The 23,116-nt window shown below is 40.4% G+C and overlaps 1 protein-coding gene and 1 non-coding gene across 4 annotated transcripts in view; both read right to left on the bottom strand.

Moving 5' to 3' along the window:
• ZCCHC8 (zinc finger CCHC-type containing 8) overlaps positions 1-22,642 on the bottom strand; it is a 30,458-nt gene extending 7,816 nt beyond the window's left edge. For 2 of the 3 annotated variants that reach the window (XR_007514887.1, XM_049865879.1), the window contains exons 1-13: positions 22,284-22,642; positions 20,404-20,446; positions 18,181-18,255; positions 16,051-16,156; positions 14,808-14,885; positions 11,429-11,532; positions 11,246-11,311; positions 10,613-10,673; positions 9,955-10,097; positions 9,561-9,703; positions 8,411-8,532; positions 4,146-4,232; positions 3,765-3,882 (exon numbers count right to left, since the gene is read on the bottom strand). Coding sequence is in view for 2 of the 3 variants with exons in the window: in XM_049865879.1 (XP_049721836.1) it covers positions 3,765-3,882; positions 4,146-4,232; positions 8,411-8,532; positions 9,561-9,703; positions 9,955-10,097; positions 10,613-10,673; positions 11,246-11,311; positions 11,429-11,532; positions 14,808-14,885; positions 16,051-16,156; positions 18,181-18,255; positions 20,404-20,446; positions 22,284-22,488 (1,351 nt within the window). In the remaining variant the exon portion in view is untranslated. Of the gene's footprint in view, positions 1-3,764; positions 3,883-4,145; positions 4,233-8,410; positions 8,533-9,560; positions 9,704-9,954; positions 10,098-10,612; positions 10,674-11,245; positions 11,312-11,428; positions 11,533-14,807; positions 14,886-16,050; positions 16,157-18,180; positions 18,256-20,403; positions 20,447-22,283 lie in introns of those variants that run through there. The other variant, XM_049865880.1, reaches the window with a different exon arrangement.
• Positions 17,171-17,305, bottom strand: LOC126066184 (small nucleolar RNA SNORA9). The gene has a single exon (XR_007515036.1). It is a non-coding gene; the product is annotated as a small nucleolar RNA SNORA9 (small nucleolar RNA).
• Positions 22,643-23,116: the final 474 nt, after the last annotated feature.

Genomic DNA, 23,116 nt, shown 5'->3' with positions numbered 1-23,116 from the left:
GGGTCTGCGACTTCCTCTGACAGAGCAGCTCAGTTCTTCTCGTGTGCCGCCCTTCCACTGTACGATCACTTGGTGGCAGCTCGCTCTGCCATCGCTCTATCTGCACCACTAGAGGCCCCACACTCCGATAAAGTGATATTTATGTCTCTGCCACCCGGAGGTGACAGTGAGTGGTTAGCTAAGGGCAGGAGCTGTGTCTCATTCATCTCAGGGTCTACTACAGAGCTTTGAAACACAGCACATGTTTAAAAGTTTAGAAAATTGAAGTGAGGAATGGAGAAACTGAAAGGCTACGCAAAAGCGGTCTGAACTTCACCACACAGGCAGTAAGGTTTGTGACGAGACTAGTGTACTGTCACTTAGGTTTTGAGAAGTTAAGTCCCTCTGAAGGGCAAAGAATGGATGAGAGGTGCAAGGAAGGATTAAAAAAAAAAAAACAAAAAACCACAGGAGCAATCAAACAAGAGAAAGGGCTGAAGTAAGAGGCAATTACTGAGATACTGTTAGGATTTGGTAACTGGTTAGAAACGGAGGGTAGAAGTTAAGGGTGGAGGGAGTTGAAAACGAATGAAATTTCAATGTCGATGCAGTTGGAACACTGTACTACTGACTACAACAAAAAGTACATAAAAAGAAAAAGAGGACTTCAGCCAAAGATCAGACAGGCCAACAAAACAAAACGAGACTAAATGGACACACCAGCCCAGGGACAAGGATGAGAAGGCAGGAGGGGAGAGAAAAGAAGCTGATAACAGGAAGCCCAAGTTCGAGAAGGTGAAAGCTGACTTGTTGTGGAGTTGGCAACCAATGTCACAAAACAATACGTGTACTCATTGTTTAGTGAGACAGTAATCTGCTCTGTAACTCTTCACCTAAAGCACAATTAAAAAAAAAAAAAAAAAAAAGAGGAGCCAGTTGGCAGGAGAGCAGAGAACACAGAATTAATAAGTTATTTCTTTTATAACACATCCATATTATGCTTTTAAGGATAAACTGTGGCCAAATAGCTTAACCTGTTCAATTTATACAAACTATCAAAATAATATAAGATTGTGAAAAGGGAAGGAAAAAATTCAGGTAGCTATATTTCATAGCTCCAAACTGAAACATTACACCCACAGGTTTGTGACGTGCTTATGGCACATTAATTATTCGCTACTAATAAAGTTTTCTACAGGAAAGTGAAAATCACACTGACTCTAAATTAGACTGACTCATCTTTCTTCTTCCTCTTGCGAGTGAGCTGCCCACAGGCACCACTCACACTGCTATTCCTTACGGAGCTGTGCCCTGCAGGGCAGGAAGAAGCTGGGTAGGAGGGTGGCTGGGTGGCACGTGGGTGGGAAGGGCCTGCCTTGACTCAGGACTATCTTACTTGAGTGCTGATGAGCTAACCTACTTCAGTCAGTCCCCCTGGCTCTTTCACTAGTCAGGTCTAACACTTGGCCTTGATAATTTGATCTGTTACATAGGTGGGGAACAGGGGTGCTATTAACCCCTCTCAGAGACCCTGACATCTGGTGTGTGGCTGGGAACACTGAGAAGTAAAAACAGAAGGGTGTCCTGGGGGTGGCGAGGTACACACACACAGTGGGGACAAGACATGCAGCTGCCAGCCTTGGCCTTTAGTGTGCGGTCAGTGTTCTGATCTGGGTACTTTATAAGGCTCATGCTGGTCAATCTTTTAAGTCTGTGGCCTCAGCAAAAAACCAGCTGCTACTGTGTTGATTTTGACTCGTGGTGAGTCCATGTGTGTCAGAGTATAACTGTGTTCACAGGGTTTTCAATGGCTGATTTTTCAAAAGGAGACCACCAGGCCTTTCTTCCAAGGAGCCTATGGGTGGACTCAAACCTCCAACCTTAAGGTTAGCAGCTGAAGGTATTAACCTCTTGCACCACCCAGCGACTCCTGTGGCTTTGATCTCAGCAGGTGATTGCCCCTTATGGTGGCTTCATTTACTGGTGTGGCTGTTTCCAGATGCAGAGGCTTCAGCTCCGAGGGTGCTAGCCAAGAGGCAGGCAGAGAGTAAATAAAACCACCTTTGCAGGTGGCTGGGCCCAGAGGGTCTTCAGTAAGTGGCCTTGGGACCTTGAACTACACTTCCATAAGTGCACAGGCTGGACGTGCCTGCACATAGAGTGTGGACCTGGGGATGGGGAGCCACCACTGAAAATCCCTAAACTTTGAGAGATGGCAACTATGTCTTAAATGGCTCAAAACAGCAAGCTCAGGTGGCTTTCTTCCACAGATAAAGTAAACGGGTAAGACCAAATTTAACTTCTTACCGGTGATTACTTCCAACTGAACTGAGGTTCCCAAGTAGTGGATTCAGATAACTGGCACCAACTGACTAGCACCCTGGAGACCGAAACCATGGTTTTTGCTTACACTCAGAAAACACTGACTCTCTGCTGAGGGCTTTGATAACACTGAAGTGCTGGACTCATGGAATGGAATTTTGTCTGGGACAACGGCTTTAGGAATTGGCTGTTTCCCAATTTCATGGAGATGTAGCAAGGGCTGTGATAATTCTGTTTCCCACTAACTCTTCGGCCTTGTTGAAAGCAAGGCTGAATACTGTAGTAAGGGTCCGTCCGGCCAGGCTGTGAACTCATCCCAGGCATCGGGAGCCTCTGTGGCCGAGACCAAGCAGAGTAAGAAATCTGAGAAGGTGATTTGGAAGCTTTAATTTGGGACTTTGAAGTCCCCTGTGCAGAATAATACAATTTTGGGTATTAATTCCTTGGCCTTTAAGAGGATTTAATCCTCGACATTTACAACTTTCCTGGGAATGTGAAAATGGGAGGAGGGGTCCACATTCAAATTTGGGGCAACTTAAATTGTTGGCTTTTTATTTATTGTCAGAGTATCTTCATGCCATTTATCTTAATGCTGAAATTTAATCTCACTTCAGAACTCTGACATGCGATGTGGGACCAAGAGGCTGGGCCGGATTTGGGATGGGCAAGAGAACAATGAGTGAATTTTCAGCCTTGAAATTTATACAATTATCACAAAGTTCTGATTCACTTCAGAGCCTTCTAGGGGCAAAATCTAAATTGCCCATCAAGAGTCCCAAGGAAAGCCGCAGAAACAGTGGTTGTTAGTGAGGAACCTCAAAAAGGCGGGAGGAAGTCTGTCCTGATACACTCCTGACTGGCTAAAAAAGAAGCATCACAATTCTGGCCGGCCATAGGTTCCGTGGATAAGCCCAGACAGTGAAGAGAAACAGCTAAGGGAGTGTCAGACGGCAACGCCTCTGTCCCATTTTGGGTTTCCAGGAGGACAGGTTTACTTCACGGTCTCTCTTTTTTGGGGGAAGAGGACTGGTTTGTTGGATTAATACAAGTGGGAAGAATAACTGGGAAAGCCTGAATCAGCTCTGTCCTCCTTCCTCTTAGGACCCAGCTGCCGGAAGGGCCTGCACTTTCCACTGCCCACCCCAGAGCACCACTCGAGGGGGTCAGTACAGATTGAGCACTGCTTGGGTGAGGGATAGAATATATTCTGATAGGTCTCCCTAATTCAGGAATTCAGGTGCCTGGCCCAGGAGGTTCTCCCACCAGGCTGTGTCTTTCAGTTCAGCTTTAATCAGTAATAATAGCAATGACCTGGTCTCCAAAAATAAATAAAAGACTTAATATTTAGTCAGTGCTCACATCATGTTATGTTTCATAAAGAGCTTCCCCTTCTTGTGGAACCTGGGAGCATACAAATCCATCCGACCTTCTCAATGAAATCAAAACCACAGGGCGAAACCTACCCGAGTCGAGGTCCATGTCGGCGGGGGATGCTTCTGAGCTGCTTTCCTTCTTCTCCTTCTTTGGACTACAAGGGCTTGACTGAGATGAAGACCTCTTACTGCTGGATCTCACATTTGGCTGCATGCAGGGACCACACCAAACACCAATTAGGTGGGGTAGCCTAAGAATTAAGCCCCATCCCTTCACTTAAATATGCTACAGAAAACCAATCTGGGGCTAAGTCTAGGTCACTGGTGAATCTAGCTACCCATTCCTTCTGATTCCCCAGATAACACAGAACTCTTTAGACACAAAACAAGAAAGTGCAGTAAAATACTAATGAAATTCTCCCAGAATTATGAAAAAACCTTTTATAAGCCACACCCTGAAAACCGCTTTACCGCTTGGAAGGTAGAACTCAGGAAGTGGGCAAACACATCCTTCTGCTGGGATGCCTGCATGGGTATGGAACCAAACATCCTCCATTCCTAAAGGGGAAAGGAGAAGGAAACAAGTGTGCATTTTGAAAATCTCATGCTTTGAGATTCTACTCAACAGGGGTAAAGGGGAAGTCTCACATCACACTTCTGTTTCATATGACTCTTCCTTTATCGGAAATTAAGGAAAGTAATGGTGCTTTGAAGGGGAGAAAAAAACGCCGAGAAATCTTAGCAGACTGATCAGACCTGGCTATGAAAAGACTACCTGAAAAAATCACCTGGCCCACAAAGGTTCTACCTACTACAAGCAGAAGTTCTAGGCAGTGATGACATAGCCTCCTATAGGGCCTCCCTGGCTCCAGTCTCTCTCCCATCATGCAATGGTACTGCTAACTGACTGCTCACTGCCTATTTCTCCTTACACATTTACTCATGCTGAAAACCCTATCTTCTGTTCTTTCCAAATTGAGTACTAACCTTTAAGGTTCAACAATGCCCATTTCTCTCTCAGCTCCAATAGCACATTCAACAGTGGTTCTCTTGTCAAAGATTCTGGGGTCTGGGTCAGTTAAGTCTGTTGGGGGCGGGGAGCTCAAGGATGTCCATTTGAAGTGAGCACCCTGAGACACGGCTGGTGCTTCTAGCACTGACGGTCTGTTTCATGCAATTGAGCCCTTAATGGTACTGTCTTGTATGAATTACTTTGTTTCTTCACTATACTGTTAAGTTCAGATTTTAGGTTTCTTCTCTACACTTGCTTCCCAAAAATGCATAGAGCATTTTTTATTAAAACGACACCAACGTTCACAACAATTTACTAAATCTTGAGACACAAGATTCAAGGTAGAAAAGAATAAGTGTTTTTGTATTGATAGGTGCCAGAGAGTCAGTTCTGACTCACAGCGACCCTATGTAAAACAGAATGAAACATTGCCTGGTCCTGCGCCATTCTCACAACCATTGCTATGTTTGAGCCCATTGTTGCAGCCACTGTGTCAATCCACCTTGTTGAGGGTCTTCCTCTTTTTTGTTGACCTCTACTTTACCAACCATGATGTCCTTCTCCAGGGACATGTCCAAAGGACATGAGACAAAGTCTGGCCATCCTCGCTTTTAAAGAGCATATTGCTTCTACTTTTTCCAAAACAGATTTGTTCGTTCTTCTGACAGTCCATTGTATATTCGATATTCTTCACCAACACCATAATTCAAAGGCATCAATTCTTTTTCAGTCTTCCTTATTCACTGCCCAGCTGCACACAAGGCAATTGAAAATACAATGGCCTGGGTCAGGTGCACCTTAGTTCTCAAAGTGACATCTTTGCTTTTTAACACCTGAAAGAGGTCTTTTGCAGCAGATTTGTCCAATGAAATACATCATTTGACTTCTTGGCTGCTGCTTCCATGGATGTTGATTGTGGATTCACGTAAAATGAAATCCTTGACAACTTTAATCTTTTCTCCACTTATCGTGATGTTGCTTATTGGTCCAGTTATGAGAATTTTTGTTTTATGTTGAGGTATAACCCATACTGAAGGCTGCAGTCTTTGATTTCACCAGTAAGTACTTCAAGTCCTCTTCACTTTCAGCAAGCAAGGTTGTGTCATCTGTATAACGCAGGTTGCTGATGAGCCTTCCTCCAATGCTGATGCTGCTTTCTTTTTTATATAGTCCAGCTTCTTAGGCTATTTGCTCAGCATACAGATTGTTTAAGTATGGTGAAAGGATACGACCATGACGCACACCTTTCCTGATTTTATAACCACGCAATACCCCCTCATTCTGTTTGAATGACTGCCTCTTGGTCCATGTGCACAATTAAGTATTATGAATTCTTATTCTTCACAATGTTATCCATAACTTGTTATGATCCACACAGCCGAATGGCTTTGCATAGCCAATAAAACACAGCTAAACATCTTTCTGGTATTCTCTGCTTTCAGCTAAGATCCATTTGACATCAGCAATGATATCCCCCATTCCACATTCTCTTCTGAATCCAGCTTGAACTTTTGGCAGTTCCCCGTCGATGTACTGCTACAACTGTTTTTTTAATTATCTTCAGCAAAATTTTACTTGGTGTGATATTAATAATATTATTTGATAATTTCTGTATTCTGTTGGACCACCTTTCTTTGGAATAGGTACAAATATGGATCTCTTCTGGTCAGTTGGAAGAGTAGCTATCTTCCAAATTTCTTGGCACAGACGAGTGAGCGCCTCCAGCACTGCATCCATTTGTCGAAACATCTCAACTGGTATCCTGTCAGTTCCTGGAGCCTTGTTTTTTGCCAATGCCTTCAGTGCAGCTTGGGCTTCTTCCTACAATTCCATTGGTTCTTGATCATATGCTACCTCCTGAAATTGGTGAACATCGACCAATTGTTTTTGGTACAGTGACTTTGGTGCCCACAGAATCCTTCAATATTGCTACTTGAGGCCTGAATTTTTCCCTCAGTTCTTTCAGCTTGAGAAATGCCAAGTGTGTTATTCCCTTTTGGTTTTCTAACTCCAGGTCTTTGCACATTTCATTATAATACTTTACTTTGTCTTCTTGCGCTGCCTTTTGAAATCTCTTGCTCAGCTTTTTTACTTCATCATTTCTTCTGTTCACTTTTGCTACTCTATGTTCAACAGCAAGTTTCAGAGTCTCTTCTGACATCCATTTGGGTCCTTCCTCCCTTGTTCTTTTAATGACCTTTTGCTTTCTTCAAGAATGAGTTCTTGATGTCTTCCCACAACTCACCTGGTCCTTGGTCACTAGTGTTCAATGTATCAAATCTATTCTTGAGATGGTCTCTAAATTCAGGTGGGATATACTCAAGGTTGTACTTTGGCTCTTGTGGACTTGCTCTAATTTTATTCAGTTTCAAATTGAACTTGCCATATGAGCAACTGACGGTCTGTTTATCAGTTGGCCCCTGCCCTTGTTCTGACTGATGATACTAAACTTCTCCATCATCTCTTTCCACAGATGTAGTCGACTTGATTCCAGTGCATTCCATCTGGTGAGGTCCACATGTATAGTCACCATTTATGTTGTTGAAAAAAGGTATTTGCAATGAATAAATCACTGGTCTTGCAAAATTCTATCATGCGATCTCTGACGTGGTTTCTATCGCCAAGGCCAAATTTTCTAACTACTGATCCTTCTTTTTTGTTTCCAACTTTCACATACCAATCACCAGTAATTATCAATGCATCTCGATTGTGTGTTTGATGAATTTTAGGCTGCAGAAGTTGGTAAAAATCTTGTTTCCTTATCTTTGGCATTAGTGGTTGTGGCGTAAATTTGAACAGCAGTTGTATTAACTGGTCTTCCTTGTAGGCATATGGATATTATCCTGTCACTGACTGTGTTGTACTTCAGGATAGATCTTGAAATGTTCTTTTTGATGCCATTCCTCTTCAATTGTCAGTTCCGGCACAGTAGACCATATGATTGTCAGATTTCAAAATGATTAAGTAGAGAAAACTATTCTTATTTTTCCTCCTTACTTTTTTTAATTGTGGAGAAAAAAGTAACTAAACATTTGCCATTTCAACCAGTGCCATGTGCACAACTCAGTGACATTAATTACAGTCACCATATTGTACAACTGCTACCACTATCTGTTCCCAAAGTTTTTCATCACCCCTAATAGAAACTCAGCACCCCTTAAGTATTAACTCTCCACTCCTCTCTGGAAACTATTCTCGTACAGAATGAGAAATTTTACTTTGAGGGAAGAAAGAATAGGAAAAGAGTTAGAGTATACTACAGGTTTATTACAGAATTAACTTCCTAGGTAATTCTGTAAAATTCGTGATACTGCCTCAGAACCATCCCAGACTTAAAAATGAAACAACACCAACAACACCCCATTTTTTATTTTAGAAAAGCTTTAAGATTTATAGAAAAGTTGCAAAGATCGTACAGAATTCCTGTGTTCTCCACACGTAGCTTCCCTCATTGTTAACATTTTATACTCATCCCAGATTTTAAAGTATTAGCTTTTTCTGATTTAGTTTTAAAAAATACACATTTAAGAGTTTATACATTTTCCTAAAATTTGAAAAGCTAATATCACAAAATTAGGAAGATAAATCTCATCATCAGATTTAGCCTATCTACCACTGTATCTACTTCTTTATGTAACAGTAATTGCTACATAAGCTAACACGCTGAACAATCTTTAACAATGTTACATCCCAGAAGAAAGAAACTAACAAACAATATACTTACATCTGGAATTCCTCTGGGAGTAGAGATATTAAAACCTGGATAGTTTACCAATTTGGTGAGATCGTAAGTCACGCTTTTGTTCTGCTGTACTTCGCCAGCTTCGGCTTCCCCATCAGCACCATCTATCACAGACCATCAAAGGTGTTACTATTGCTAGATGCCAATATAGGATAGTCCAAAAGTTAGTGAGACTTTGGGACTCATTAAGAGGGCCACGCCAAGTATCTTTTTAGTGCTATTTGGGGGACAGAGTGGAATTGGTAAAAATTTTTGTTTTTACATTTTTAATTACCAAAGTAACACATAGACACATTCTCATTTTAAAAAACGCACAGCATTAGACATAAAATTAAAGTTCTTAGTCCAATACTCTTTCCCTTTCTCAGTGGAGACCACTGTTGAGTTTGCCTACATTGGCCCAAACCTTTTAATAATACTTTTAAAATACACAAGTCTGTGAGAAAATACAGTACTGTTTCATCCACGTAGGTTTGTCTTTTTTTTTTTTTTTTAAAAGATAAGCGGAATCATATGTAAGCTGTTCAGAAGCTTACTTTTTTTTACTCTGTATTTCAGAGATTTTGCCATGTCAGCTCAGAGGAATTTATCCTTCACTCTTTTTAAATGCTATAGGTATTCTGCAGCCCAGATCAACTAGTTTATGTGGCCATTCCTCTTTACAGCTTTTTAGTTCTTTCTAATTTTTCACTCTCATATTCAACGCTACAGAAATATCCTAGTATGTATTTCCTTGTGTACACATGTGAGCATACAGATCTAGCTGCATAAGAGGAATTTTAGAATTGAGGATTTATGCAGTCTTAAATTGTATAGATCCCCTGACATTGACAGATACATGTCTGCTGCCATTGCCGGGAAAGGCAATTACTAAGAAAGACAAGAGACCTTGAGTACGAGCTGGAGTCACTGAGCAAGCCCAGAGAACCATCTAGTCATTCTAATTGCTCACTGAAGTTTTAGTTACTTCCTTGCAAAACAGAGGAAACATCATTTTGATATTTTCAGTTACGAAGCACATGTTAAATAAGCCAGAGGTCCCTATTACATTTTGATGTGGTTCTTTCTATTTAATGAGGAAAAAAAAGTTAACACTTAAGCTGACTTATCTAACCTGACAAACTATATATACCTTTTCCATCATAGAGTGCGAGCCCTGAATTTTCCAATTCAGCCTCTTTGAGCCAACCTGGAGGGTATCCCAGCTGTCGCATTCGATATATAAAAGGCGGAAGACTCTTGCCCGACACACCAAGTGCGTCTTGAAGCTCCTCACTAAGTAAAAATAAAAGAGGAAGAAAAAATACAAATTCTTGTTCAGATGAAGATATACCATTTTGCTACTTTAAAACACTTCTGGGTCTTACGTTATATACAGCATGCGAACGCACATTTAGGGATGTCCATGAATGTTTCTGAATGAACTGATGTATTTACTCAGGGCTTCACTACCGCCTATCTACATACTGACAATTACCCTGAAGACACATGGGATGTTTCAAATACTGGGGACATGACGGGGGTACCTAATAACTCCTGGTTTGAATCTTCCAAATCTTTCTTCTACTTCCTCTGCGTGGTACCGCTGCTGAAAATTCTGACTGTTTGCCTCACCACAGGCATCCAGGTACTCCTTTCTCTTTTCATTTATTCGAGCAGTATTCCGAGGCTAGATCAGAGTATGTTTGAAAAGAATGGTATCATAATACATTTGAAAGAGTACTTTAGAAATATTCCAGAAATTAAATAAAAATAAGCACAGTTTTTTAAGTCAAGCAATGTGTAAGGAACGACATGTAAAAAAGAATGAATATTTCAGAGAACAAGCAAGGAAGAAAAGCAGTTCCTTCAACTTCTTATTTCCTCAGTATTACTATAACATAAACACGTGCTTTTGTCATGCATCTAAAAAATTAACTTTTCTGAGTAAACTGTCTAAAAACCAACTCTCAAAATTGCTGCACACATCTTACACAGAGAGAGCACTGTAATAAACAATTTCAGTAAAAAACTAAAGAACGGATGTCTTAAAATATAAAGATTTGAAATGTGAAAAGATTTCAAATGAAAGGATCACAGGAAAGTAACAGAGAAAGCGTCTTCATGTTGCGCAGTTCTATAAAGGAGTTGAGAACAATAGAAAGCTCCAGTTCAAAGACATTTTTTTATATGAGAAAAAATTACCATTGGGCAATCTTTCATTTGGTGATCTTCCGAACCACAATTGAAACAGTGAGACTTTGGCCTATTTGGTCAAAAGACAAAGATTTTCAAGACGTAAATGAAAATGTAAAAGCAAATCAATAAAATTCCCTATGACAGCAAATTGTACCAGAGAGACAAGAAAGCAAATAGATCACAGACTACTAAGATCTGCAGTGATAAAATGCCCTTACTAACCTACACCTCCCCTACTTCACAGTGCGGGGTATGGTCTTTTACCCAAGAACCCTTACGTTTCTGATGGAATCTGTTACCTCTTTGGGTTTTTACAGTGGTTAATAACAGAAGAATTGAGGCAAACAGATAACAGATTCCTTTAGGTAACATGGAAAGAGGCAGACGGTTATAAGACAGCACTCAAACTGACAGCAGAAGTTACCTTTCCACCCACCCAGGCACATTAGGCGCAAACCAATAAGTTCCAATAAAGAGATGATCGATTTAAATATACATATTAAAATTCTTTCTTAATCTGTAATTTACTTTATAGTAAGCCAGCAATAAAGAGCATTTACTTTTCAAGTTTAAAGGTTTTGGTTAAAAACAAAAACAAAAAAACACAAGGATAAAACAAAAACAACTCCCCACACAAACCTTTTTGCCTTTACTTGTATTTCTTGCCCTTCTAGAGAAACAATCTGGCTGAAGACTTGCTGGTACCTTTAGTGAATTGTATTAAGGAATAGTTATCATAGTCTGCAAAATTTGGTAACAAATTTTTTAAGGTGAACTTAATGGCAAGCTGTACAAGAGATCTTCATTCACTATGTAGGATACTTGGGTATTTCCCATCCTTCCGTAAGCTGAGGGTTTTCATTTAGTAGCGGTTGCCCCAATTTATCAAGGCAAAAATTAGTAAAATACAGGACACTTCCTACAACCTGCAGAAAACAAGTCAAAAGATATTGCTATTTAAGCAAGGAAAAAGACATTGAATAATGTAAGACTATGATTAATTGCCTTAACAATTTATTTTTGGATGAAATTATTAGAAATAATGAACTCCCTAATTACACGAGCCAGATTTTGACGTGTAAGTAAAAGCTACACCTTCAAATTCCCCTCTCTCTCCTAGATCATCAAGTTTTCCCTCCACTGGATCACTACTATCTGCTGCACTTCCGTCAGACTTAGAACAAGAACAAACAAGAGAAAAACCTTGACCTTCACATTTCCCTCCAACTTCCCATTTCCCTGCATCCCTTTTACAGCAAGACATTTAGGAGAGTTGTCTATATTTAGTGTTTCCATTTCCCTTCCTCCCATTCTCTCTTTTGCCCCCAATTTTTTTTTTTTTTGAAAAAACACCATAGAGAAAACTTGAAAGACTGATACAGTGAATAACACCCATGCACTCCCTACCCACAGTCAACCATTGTTAATAGTTTGTCACATTTTTGTGCATGTCTCTCTCCATGTATCATGCACACATGCTTTTTTACTGAACAATTTGAAAGTTGCAGCCATCATTACACTTCACCCCTAAACACTTCCATGTGTTATCTTCTAAGAACACTCTCTTATAAACCACAATACTGTTGTCACACCTAAGACAATGATATTCTCCAATGTCAACTAATATCCAACCCATATTCAGTTTTCCCAGTTGTCCCCAAAATGCTTTTGATAGCTTTCGCACCCAGACTAGGATTTGATTACAGTTTACACATTCCATTTAGATGTTACACCTTTTTAGTCTCTTTTAATCTAGAACAGACCCCCCATGTCACTTTTTTTTTCCCAAATGACACTGCCATTCTCCCTTGAACTTCTCCAGAAAGGCTTTTGTTCCTGTTATCACACTAAGCTTCTTGATGATGAGTTCACCAATGGCAAACATTTCTTTCCTTGCCTTCTAGGACTCCGTTCTCTCGGTTCTCTTGCTGCCTTGCTGACCACTCCTTCTCAGTCTCCTTTGCTAGATCTTTCTATATACTGGAGTGCCCTAGGGCTCAGTCCTTACATCTCCTCTCTTCTTTCACTCCCTAGGTGATTTACCCATATCCATGGAATGAAATATAATTTATACACCAACAACCCCCAAATGTCCAATCCTGGCCCTTCTAAATTCCATTCCTATGTATCCAAGGGCTGATTTAACAGCTCTACCTGGATGTGTAACAAGCATTTTAAACTTACACCAAACTGGCTTTTGACCTCCTCCAAACCTGTTCCTCCTCCAGTCTTCCCCATCACAGTAAAAGGCAACTCCATTCTTCCAGGTGCTCAGGCCAAACACCCGAGTCATTCTGACTACTCTTTTTCTCTCAGATTCTACATTCAATTCATTAATAAATTTGATTAGCTCTGCTTTCAAAGTATATCTAAGTTCTAATGACTTCTCATCACCACTACCAACATTCTAGTCAAAGCCAACATTTTCTCTTCCTAATTCGTTTTCAGTTTTCACACTTAACTACATGTGGACTATTTTTCACACAGAAGCCAGTTCTTCTAAAAGTTCAAGTCATATCATGACACATCTTTACTTACAACCCTCCAATGTCTTCTCATCTCACTCAGACTAAAATCCAAAGTCCTCACTATGGGCTATAAGACAGCCTAGGGATTCCGAACATAGACCCTAGAATCGCATGGCCTGAATTCAAACCCTGGCTCTGCCCCTTAGCTTTCTACAGGCAGTCCCGTAAGTCAGGAGTTTCGTAATGTGGGGGCTGCCTGTGTGTCTGCTTCCTCATCTGTAAAAGGTGAATAACAGTACTTTCATGAGTTGTATGTTAAGCTTAGAACAGAATCTGGTACACAATAATCAAGACTGAAGTGTTGGCCTCTGCCTCAAGGCTTTCCAATTTACATTTCCTACTGTCTAGAATACTCTTCACTCAAACGGCAACAGACTCACTCAATTCACTCAGGTCTTGGCTCGGCAAGGCTGTCACTAACCAGTCTCTATAAAAAGCACCTACCACACAGTTACCCCTAACTCCTTGCCCTGTTTTATTCTGCTTTAGAGCACCTCCTCTCCCACTAGAATGTAATTCAAAGAGAACAGGGGCTTTACGTAGTTTTCTTCTATTGCTGTGTTGCTGGATCCTAGAACAGTCCCCGCTACAGAGCAACATTCAGGAAATTTTTATTAGTATTTGCTAAATAACTAAATCAATAAATGAAATCCTCAATTTCTAGGCAAGTGCCACTTTAAATCCCAGAACCTTTGAGTTAGAAGGTAAGTGAAAAGTTACCTAGTTCAAATGCAGAAATCTTTCTTTACAATACCCTGACAGCATCTCAGTCTGACTCTCTGCAGAATACAGGAAGTTCACTTAAAATTTTTTTTTTTTTTTAAGGAGACGTATCACTACATTTTTCATATCTCTTATTATAAGAAATGTTAGTTTTCTAAGAGTTGAGTTGAAATGTGTCTCCTTCTACCCACTTTAATCACTGGTCCTAATTCCGTCGCCTGGCACTATAAAGGATGATTGAAAACGATACCTTTTCCAAAGAACAACCTTTATGATATCTGCAGATATTTTACATCTCTAGTTAATTTGCTTTTCAATAAGGTTTGTGGGCTCTTCATCAACTCAGCAACCCAATGTTTTTAAAATTATGGTATACCAGCGGGGCATAATACATAGGCATGAAATCTATTGTTCCTTTAATAAAATCTAAGAGTACCTGATCTTTTTAAGAAAACAGTAAGCTGCAGAGTGACATCCCTAGGTTGCACTGACACTACTGAACCTCGCGTGTACTCGTAGGTTCATCCCTCTTCGGTTTCCCTCAGTCTGCACCCACTATTCTAGTCTGTTACAATTTCTGCGTTTCAAATCTGCCAGCTGTCATATCAGCTTGCTATCCCTCAGCTTCAGCCACTTGTAAATTCAACAAGCGTGCTTTCTGTATCTTCATCCGTGCCCTTGGAAACAAACGCAAAGAGGTCAGGACAAAAACAAAGTCCTCCAGAGTATGCTTGCTGGGCTTCCAGCAGACAGCGCAATAGCTGTTAAAAAGCAGGCTCTAATACTAAGAGTCTGAAGGCTACGCTGTTGTTTATAATTACTTCAACCAAAGAACGTTGTGATCCTCGATGACACATGACCATACCACTTCATTAGTTAAATGCCACCCAACCACCACAGGATGGGAAACATCGATCTGCAGAATTCAAAACCAACATGTCCAAACTTACGCTAAACGCTTCCTGGTTCTTTGTAATGGCAGAGGGTCCTTCTACTTTGTGGTCCTCTTCTAGTACGATACTGGATGCCTAATACAAAGAAAAAACACATGTTACAAAGGGTTATCGATTTTTTACTTTAAATTTCAAAACTTAGAGATCTGAACACACTTCTTTTATTTTCTAATAGATACCAATAGGATATATAATATTTTGGACCTATCACTGTCATAATTAGAGTGAGTTTCGAAGTTAAGCTAGGGACGTCTACAAAAGAAATGTCACAAGTGGGAAATTTTAGAAAATTAAAGAAGGTCTACAAAGACAGCCTCTTCTGAAGCAACTGCACAGACTATGCCTCTTGTGTTCATGAGCACCAGTGACGGAACTTCAACTTACACTGACCAGAGACTTTAGTTTATCTTGAGATCAGACGACCAGAAAGATGAAAACATATATAATTTCACTTCACTGGTCAATACCAATGTTCACAGTAACCCTCAAGGCACTATAATATTCTGAGGTGTCTGAATCGAAAATTAATAACATTCATTATGATTTTTATACTGTCAAGTGTATTTTGTTCCTTGATTCTCTAAAAATTGTATTTGATAGGTAAAAACGATAAGTGATAAGCAAAAAATTTAATCAGAACACTTCATTTTCCAACCTCTGATGATAAATAACCAAAAAGTCTTTTAGTTTATTTCAGAGACTCTACTTACTTTTAATTAAAAAAACAAAAACAGAAAACACAATTCTGATTCTTTTTTACAGATATTCACTTGCTAATATTCCCATGAATAAAATTTTCAAGACCTTTTGGGGCACACTATCAATTTTCTTTTAAACAAGCGAAAGAAAAAAAGGACCGTAACTGTTTTATCACAGGAGTCTGTCAGTTTTAGATAGAAGAATTACAAAGTTTTACAAAAATTTATAAAAGAATCTATCTGTTACAAACTCCAGAAATATAGTCTTTTTTCTTTTCTGGCCTGAAATTAATTTTCTGACCCCAAAACCATGTGCTCAAGCTTTACTTCGGAGTGTAGCAGACCTGCATAGGGCTCCCCTGGCCAAAGGAGCCACAGTCCAAAAGAAAGCCAGATGGCTGCACTGGCCAGACTGTGAACCAGGGTGCCTGGATGCCAGTTCCAGGATGTGAGGTGCACAGACAATTTCAACAAACATTCTGGTTTAATTGCCAGTGAACAGGATAACCTACTAATCTTAAAGTCTCTTAAGTTTGAAATACCTGGGGCAAAAGATTAAAGGAGGTCTTTTCCACATCATTTTTCTGCTGTTCCTCAAATCTTTTTACTAAATTTGATACAAATTCCTCTATTTCTTGATGATATTGCCTGCAGAGGAGGACAAAACGGTCAGAACTCAAACACAGAAAAACATTTAACAGGTTCAAATCTTATGCATGTTATAAGAGGCCATATGTAAATTGTTTTTTTCAAAGTTTATCAAATCACTGATTCTTTGTAACATTCAGGAACCTACTCCTTAGGAAAAGATATACATTGTTGCCGAGTTAAAGAAATGATTATGACAACCTGGCAAAGTGCTTGGCATATAATGATTGCCAAATATTTGTTCAAAAAGCAAAATGATTTTATTTTAAAACTACGAAATCTATTTAATTTACAAATAGATAATACATGTCAATAGTTGAAAATTCAAACGAAATAAAGGTTACGTAATGAGGTTTCATTCCTACCCTGTTTCCTAGCCATCTGTTTCTATAATACAAAGGCAAACAATGTAGTCAGTCCTTATACAGCCTCCTCCCAGATTCTTTATGCATATATAAGGAAACACCCATATGAATCATAAACTGGAAAAAACTGACCCAAAAAGCAACATAAGAAAAAATACTGAGGTCTGCTTTCTCTACTCCTCCAAGTTAAAAGCCACATTCATGAAATATTCTTTATTGCTCAGTTCAGAAGGTGCTAAAGGAGCCCAGGCCTTGCTGAGCTGCCACTGGGCAGCCACAGTTTCTCAGAATTAGCTTCCCCTTCATAGACTACACGATCTTTCAGGTCTCTTCTAGCCCTGACAGTCTCGGATTTCTGCAGGCAAGACGCCACGTATATGGTGTAGATATGGGACTGCCACAAGTGACAGTAGATATGTATTCCAGAATGATGGAGAAAGCAGTATGAGGACCCAGTTGTGCCCGGCACCTTGCTGATGCTACACGCACCACCATTCAGCTTCCCTACCTCACAGAGCCTCAGGTTCCACTTCTGCTGAGAAGAAGCAGGTAACGGCCTGGCACACAAGTAACACCACATATATTCTTCTCTCTACCTTGCCCAGCACATAAGATGATAACCTGATTAAGTGATTCAGAGGGAATGAGCAACTGTCTGAAATGCCTGTGGCTGTGCTCTAAGCAAGGGACGGAGCCAGGTCTCAAACCACTTCAGAACACTCTGGCAAGCACTGCAGGAATACCAGGAGTCACCCCAGATCCAAACATGCTGGAAGGCTTGCCAAGCTCTAGTTTTGATATTAAAAATCATCTTGCGGGCAAGCTTTAAAGATAGCCATTATGGAAAACTCAGTTACCTGATTTTGAGAGAGAAATGGCTAACATTATTATTGTTGTTGTTGCAGTGATTATTTTTATTAGAGGCTATTTACTGAGCAGATGGAGCCCTCATGGGGCAGCAGTTAAGTGCACGGCTGCTAACCAAAAGGTTGGCAGTTCAAGCCTACCAGCTGCTCCCTCCGTGGGAGAAAGATATGGCAGTCTGCTTCTGTAAAGATCACAGCCTTGGAAAACCCTATGGGCCAGTTCTACTTTGTCCTATAGGGTCTCTACAAGTTAGAATCGACTCAATGGCACCGGCTTTGGTTTTTTATTTACTGAGCTCTTCGTTGTTGTTAGGTGCCATCTAGCCGACTCCGGCTCATGGTGACCCAATGTGTGTAGAGTAGAACTGCTCCACTGGGTTTTCAAGACTGTGACCTTTTGGAAGCAGATCGCCAGACCTGTCTTCTGAGGTGTCTCTGGGTGAGTTCGAACCACCAGCCTTTCAGCTAATAGTTGAGTATTTAACCGTTTGAGCCACCCAGAAACACCTACAGGTGCTTTTAGTTAAGATTCATATCCTGTTTTCAGTGCAGAAACTGATATACAGAGAGGTCCAGGGGCTTGTCCAGGTTCACAGATGTAGAAAGTAGGAATTCAGATTCAAATTCAGGTCTATATTGACTCCAATGTCCTTGCTTTAATCATTATTCTATAAATTTTAACACTAAGGACATTTTGGTAAAAGAGTAATTTTAGGGCAAATGAAAACAGCAATTTTATAAAGACATACACAAACACATTAACTTATATGTAAGAAAGAAAAAAATCACTTACTTTGAGATAGCATTGTTCATAAACAGAATCTGTAATAAAGGTCCATCTAACTTAGTATTGTTCACCAATATTCCACTAAAACAGAAGTTAAAGTATATTCTTAGAAGAGAAAAACTTGCATATATACTGTAAACACAACTTTGATAATTCTTAAGTACCAAAGATCATCTAATTTTTTACAAATACAGTCAAGAACAAGTAAGTGCTCAATTTTACTCTACTTATTCTAAGCTGTTTTACACAGTGGTATCCTTTATTTAACGTATTTAAAAAATTTTTTTTCACCAAAAAGAAAAACTACTTAATCTTTTAGTTCCTGACCAGAAAGCTTCTTCACCTAGTCATTAGTTTCTTCAGACAGCAAACAGGATCTAGACAGACCAGCAGGTTACAAGAACATGTAAGTACATTTCTATAAGAATCTCAGTGAGTTTCCACTAGGAAGTATATAGGAGAAGGAAACACGTTATAAATGGCTAGGCTCCTGCAGGGCAACAGACACTGCACTAAATATCTCCAACCCAAGATTCTAGAACAGAGTTGTAAAAAGTAAACTGCTTTGGGATTTGACTTTCAAATACTGCAGAAAATAAAACCAGAAGGCAGTTTGGAAACCTGTGCTATATCCCTGTGGCAACGAGCTGCCTCCTGAACCTCCGATTCCTCCTCTTCTCACCTGCCCCATATTCCTCTACCTGTCTAGCACGTGAAATGAATCAGTCTGTATTTGGAATTGTTCACGTCAAGGAAAGCAATAAAATTAAAATATGAAAAAGTTCAGGGTCTTGTTTCAATGTGTGCAAACTTCAGTTTTTAAAAATACATGTTTCTTTTTTCAAAAAAGAGGAGACACCTCCAACTATGGCAGTTCAGAATAGTAAGGATTAAACCAAGAGCTTTATGATAAAGTTTTCTCCAAATAATTCTATTTCTCGTTCTTCTTTGGTTTTCTGTTGAACACTTTATCACTCTGACACAATGAGGGTTACTAATTCTAGATAAATAATTTCTTTCCTTTTTTATGATGCTGATGCTTTCTTCTGAAAACTGCCAAACCCTATGACGCCATAATCATTTGAACCCAGACGACCAGCACCCCTTTCTAGTATATGCCTCACGTGTAAACAATCAATTCCATTAGAAAATTTGTGCTAATCGACATAAAATATTTTTAAATCCACAAAAATTATGACTTTTACAAGGAGTCCTAGCTGTAATTAATACATTCAATACGTAACCAAAAACGAATTTATAGCCACAAAGTGTGCTCAGACAGACAAAGGAGGGACAGGGCATGGGGAAGTTATTTGGAAATACTTCTAAATTTCTAAGTTTAAACTGTTAGTCACCAATATAGCTGATTATCCCAGCTGGTACTAAAGACAAAAAAAAAAAAACCACAAAACAAAACCAAACCCGTTGCCGTCAAGTTGATTCCGACTCATAGTGACCCTATAGGACAGAGCAGAACTGTGCCATAGGGTTTTCAAGGAGCAGCTGGTGGATTCGAACTGCTGACTTTCTGGTTGACAGCTGAGCTCTTAACCACTGCGCCACCAGGGCTCCTAAAAAAGTGTATGAAACTACATCACGGCAGTCTCAAATTCTGTAAGCTTGAGAACACGGTTCTACATAATGAACTTGTACTTTAACATATTTTTAAATTTAGTGACCTGTTAAATAAGTTTATATTAATGGACACCAGCATTTAATTTTCTGTTAAAACTGGATGCCTGAATGCAAATCTACTTCTTCTAATTTTGTCAAAAGCCTACTATTTTTCTTCTTCTAAAATGCCATATCTTACATTGTTTCTACTTATGAACAACCTCAGGTACACATCTTCATTGTGTAAGCCTTCAGCTACAGTAAAACTGTAATTTCAATTCTAACTTCCAGGGAAACGTTTATAGTATAGGAACATATGGGCTGACAACTTGCCTGCTCTGAACATTAAGTCAAAAAGTTCTGGATTGTATTTCACAAATATTTTCACCCAATAAATCAGTTTCAAACCTCAGCGTGCAGTTATGAGAACTCAAATTTTTATCCCTACAAATTAAAATGGAAGGATCATTACTCTGACTTCTCAAAAAAAAGTATGCTGAACAAATAAACATGATACAAAAATTCTAAACACTCTTTTTACAAAGAAAGTGATTAAATAGAAATATCAGGACAAATAATAAGGAACAACTATGGTATAATTTCAATGCCTCATACCTTGGTCGAGTCAGAATGTTCAGTTTTCTTTTAAGTTCTTGATGTTATTACTTGTTAAGGAATATAACCAAAAGCGAAAACCAAGCTTGTTGCAGTTGAGTCAATTCTGACTCACAGCCACCCTAGAGGACAGAGTAGAACTGCCCCATAGGGTTTCCAAGGAGCAGCTGGTGGATGTGAACTGCCATTAGCAGCCTAGCTCTTAACCAGTGCGTCACCAGGGCTCCAAGGAATATAAACTATCGTTAAAATGTAAAGAATTGCAAATATTGTTAAAATTCAACTACTTTCACTTTTGATGTCAAAACATTGTAAACATTAAAAGGCCCACACATATTTCCCGAAGAACTCATTTACTGAGCTGTTCTGCTGGTAGGCATATACCCAGAAAAACCCAGTGCCGTCGAGTCGATTGCGACTCATAGCGACCCTATAGAACAGAAAACTGCCCGACAGAGTTTCCAAGGTGCGCCTGGTGGACTCAAACTGCCAACCCTTTGGTTTGCAGCCGCGTAGCACTTAACCACTACGTCACCAGGGTTTCCTTCCGGTAGGCATATAGATCTAGGCATTTCAATTTTCATTCTTCTGAACATATATTCTACAACATGGGCACGTGGTTCAAAAGAGACTAAGAGAAGGAACCAGAAATGTTATGCGAATAATGGTATTCCAGTCAAAAGTTAAATGGCCAACAACTATTCATTGAAAGAAAAATCTCCAAGTCAAAGCATCAAGAGATGTGAAATTAAGCAAATAAAATCTAGCAAAATGTTAACTGAAGAATCTAAGGTGGAACCTATGATGTTCCCTGTACAATCCTTTAAACTTTCCTGTGTTTTGAAATTTTCCATAAAATGTTGAGGATAATAATAATAATAAAAAACCCAAGCCCACTGCCGTCGAGTCGATTCCGACTCATGGCGACCCTACAGGACAGAGCAGAACTGCCCCATAGAATTTCCAAAGAGCACCTGGCGGATTCGAACTGCCAACTTTTTGGTTAGCAGCCGTAGCACTTAACTACTACACACCACCAGGGTCTCCTGTTGAGAATAAAGGAATCACTAAAAAAAAAAAAAAAATGCGACTTTGAAAAACTTCAGTCTCCTAAACTGCTCTCAGGGTTCTTTTCAAATTTCAAAAGGAAAACTACCTGAACCAAAATTATCTGCATGCACAGTGAAAGACAAACTCTAAGAATGTAAAAACAGATACTAGCAAATCTTGTTGGAAAGTTGCCATCATGTAACTAAAGGAATACGAAAGCTTATTTGGCGCGTTTTTCCTACAGCGTTGCGATCTATCTTCATCAGAGAAGCTAGCGCAAAGTGGGCGAATCCCAATCTTCATCCAGCATTTAACCATTTTTCTTTGCATGCCCGGAACCCTTAAATCCCTCAACTCTGCATATTTAGGACGACTAGCTTTTTGCCCCACCCTAAACACAGATCTGGGACAAGGTCCAAGAGCCCGGTAGGTATCTCCTCCTATAAACTGTAACGTTTGATGGCTAGACAACTTTAGCTTGGGGGCAAAAGAAATGCAACCGGATAATGGCCCACAGCGCGGGGGACAAGTGGTGAACACTGGTGAGTATTCAACAATCTAACAGTCGGAACAGTCTACCGTAACCCTAAAATACAAGTCAGGAGGCGGGAGGAGCGAACCCAGTCCAGGATTGGGGTACCCAGAAGGGGCAGTGGCGCCGAGGCCCGGGAGCAGTTTACGGCACACGAACCCCAGATTCGCAGTCCGCCTGCGGGGTGAGGGGAATTACTTGGAATTCTGGCCCTGTTGGAATTTCCGCCGTCCCATTCCCCGAGGAAAGGCCCGACCGTACGCCCGCTCTGACACGGCCCAGCAAGCGGGAAGGATATTCTCGGCGCGGAGCTGCTCGATGGTGTCCTCGCACTGCCGAAGCCGCTCCCGCAGCGTCGCGTCGCCGACTCCATTCTCTTCCTCTTCCTCCTCCTCGTCGTCGTCGTCCTTGAAACGGGTGTGAACGGGCTTTGGAATCGATTCCTCGGGGTGCTCAAACGCCTCGAACAGCTCCAGGTCGCCAAAATCCACCTCCGCCGCCATTTTGGGCTGGCGAAAAGATTCCAGATGAGGCGGAGCCGGCCACCGGGCCCGGGCGAAGGTTGTAGGGCGGCACCGCTTACTAGCGCTCGGGCCACGCTAAGCCACCCTGTAGGGCTTTTCCAAACGTAGGCCGCCGAGGCTGCACAAGGGGGCGGGCCAGTCCGAGAGACTACAACTCCCAGAATGCAATGGCGTCTCTAGCGCTACTTCCGAGAGTGCTCGGGAGCAGGGCATGCCGGGACTTGTGGTTTCTATGCGACAGTTAACGCATTGTTCGCATTGCATACTGGGATTGGTCCTTTTTAAACGCGAAGAAAGGGTGACTGGATCGGAATGTATTTAACAATATGGGTTGTCCATGTGCATCTAAGGCTGAAAATCAGAGCCCGGCGAATGCCTTATCACGGATTGTGGTGTGTGCCAAACAGCCGCAAGGGAATAAAGAACTCCAGTTTTGCCACAGACTACATTTGTGATCTTAGACAAACTACGTCAGATTATTTGGCTTCTTTCACTTTTTTTCATGTGAAGTTAGCTATATCATTAGACTATTTTAGATTTATCTGTTGCGGTTTCCTGGGATTTCTCTCATTCAATCACTCATTCATTCAACCAATATTATTCACCA

Source organism: Elephas maximus, chromosome 22 (genome assembly GCF_024166365.1).
Source record: "Elephas maximus indicus isolate mEleMax1 chromosome 22, mEleMax1 primary haplotype, whole genome shotgun sequence".
Classification (NCBI taxonomy): Eukaryota; Metazoa; Chordata; class Mammalia; order Proboscidea; family Elephantidae; genus Elephas; species Elephas maximus.
This window is presented reverse-complemented; position numbering and strand designations above follow the sequence as displayed.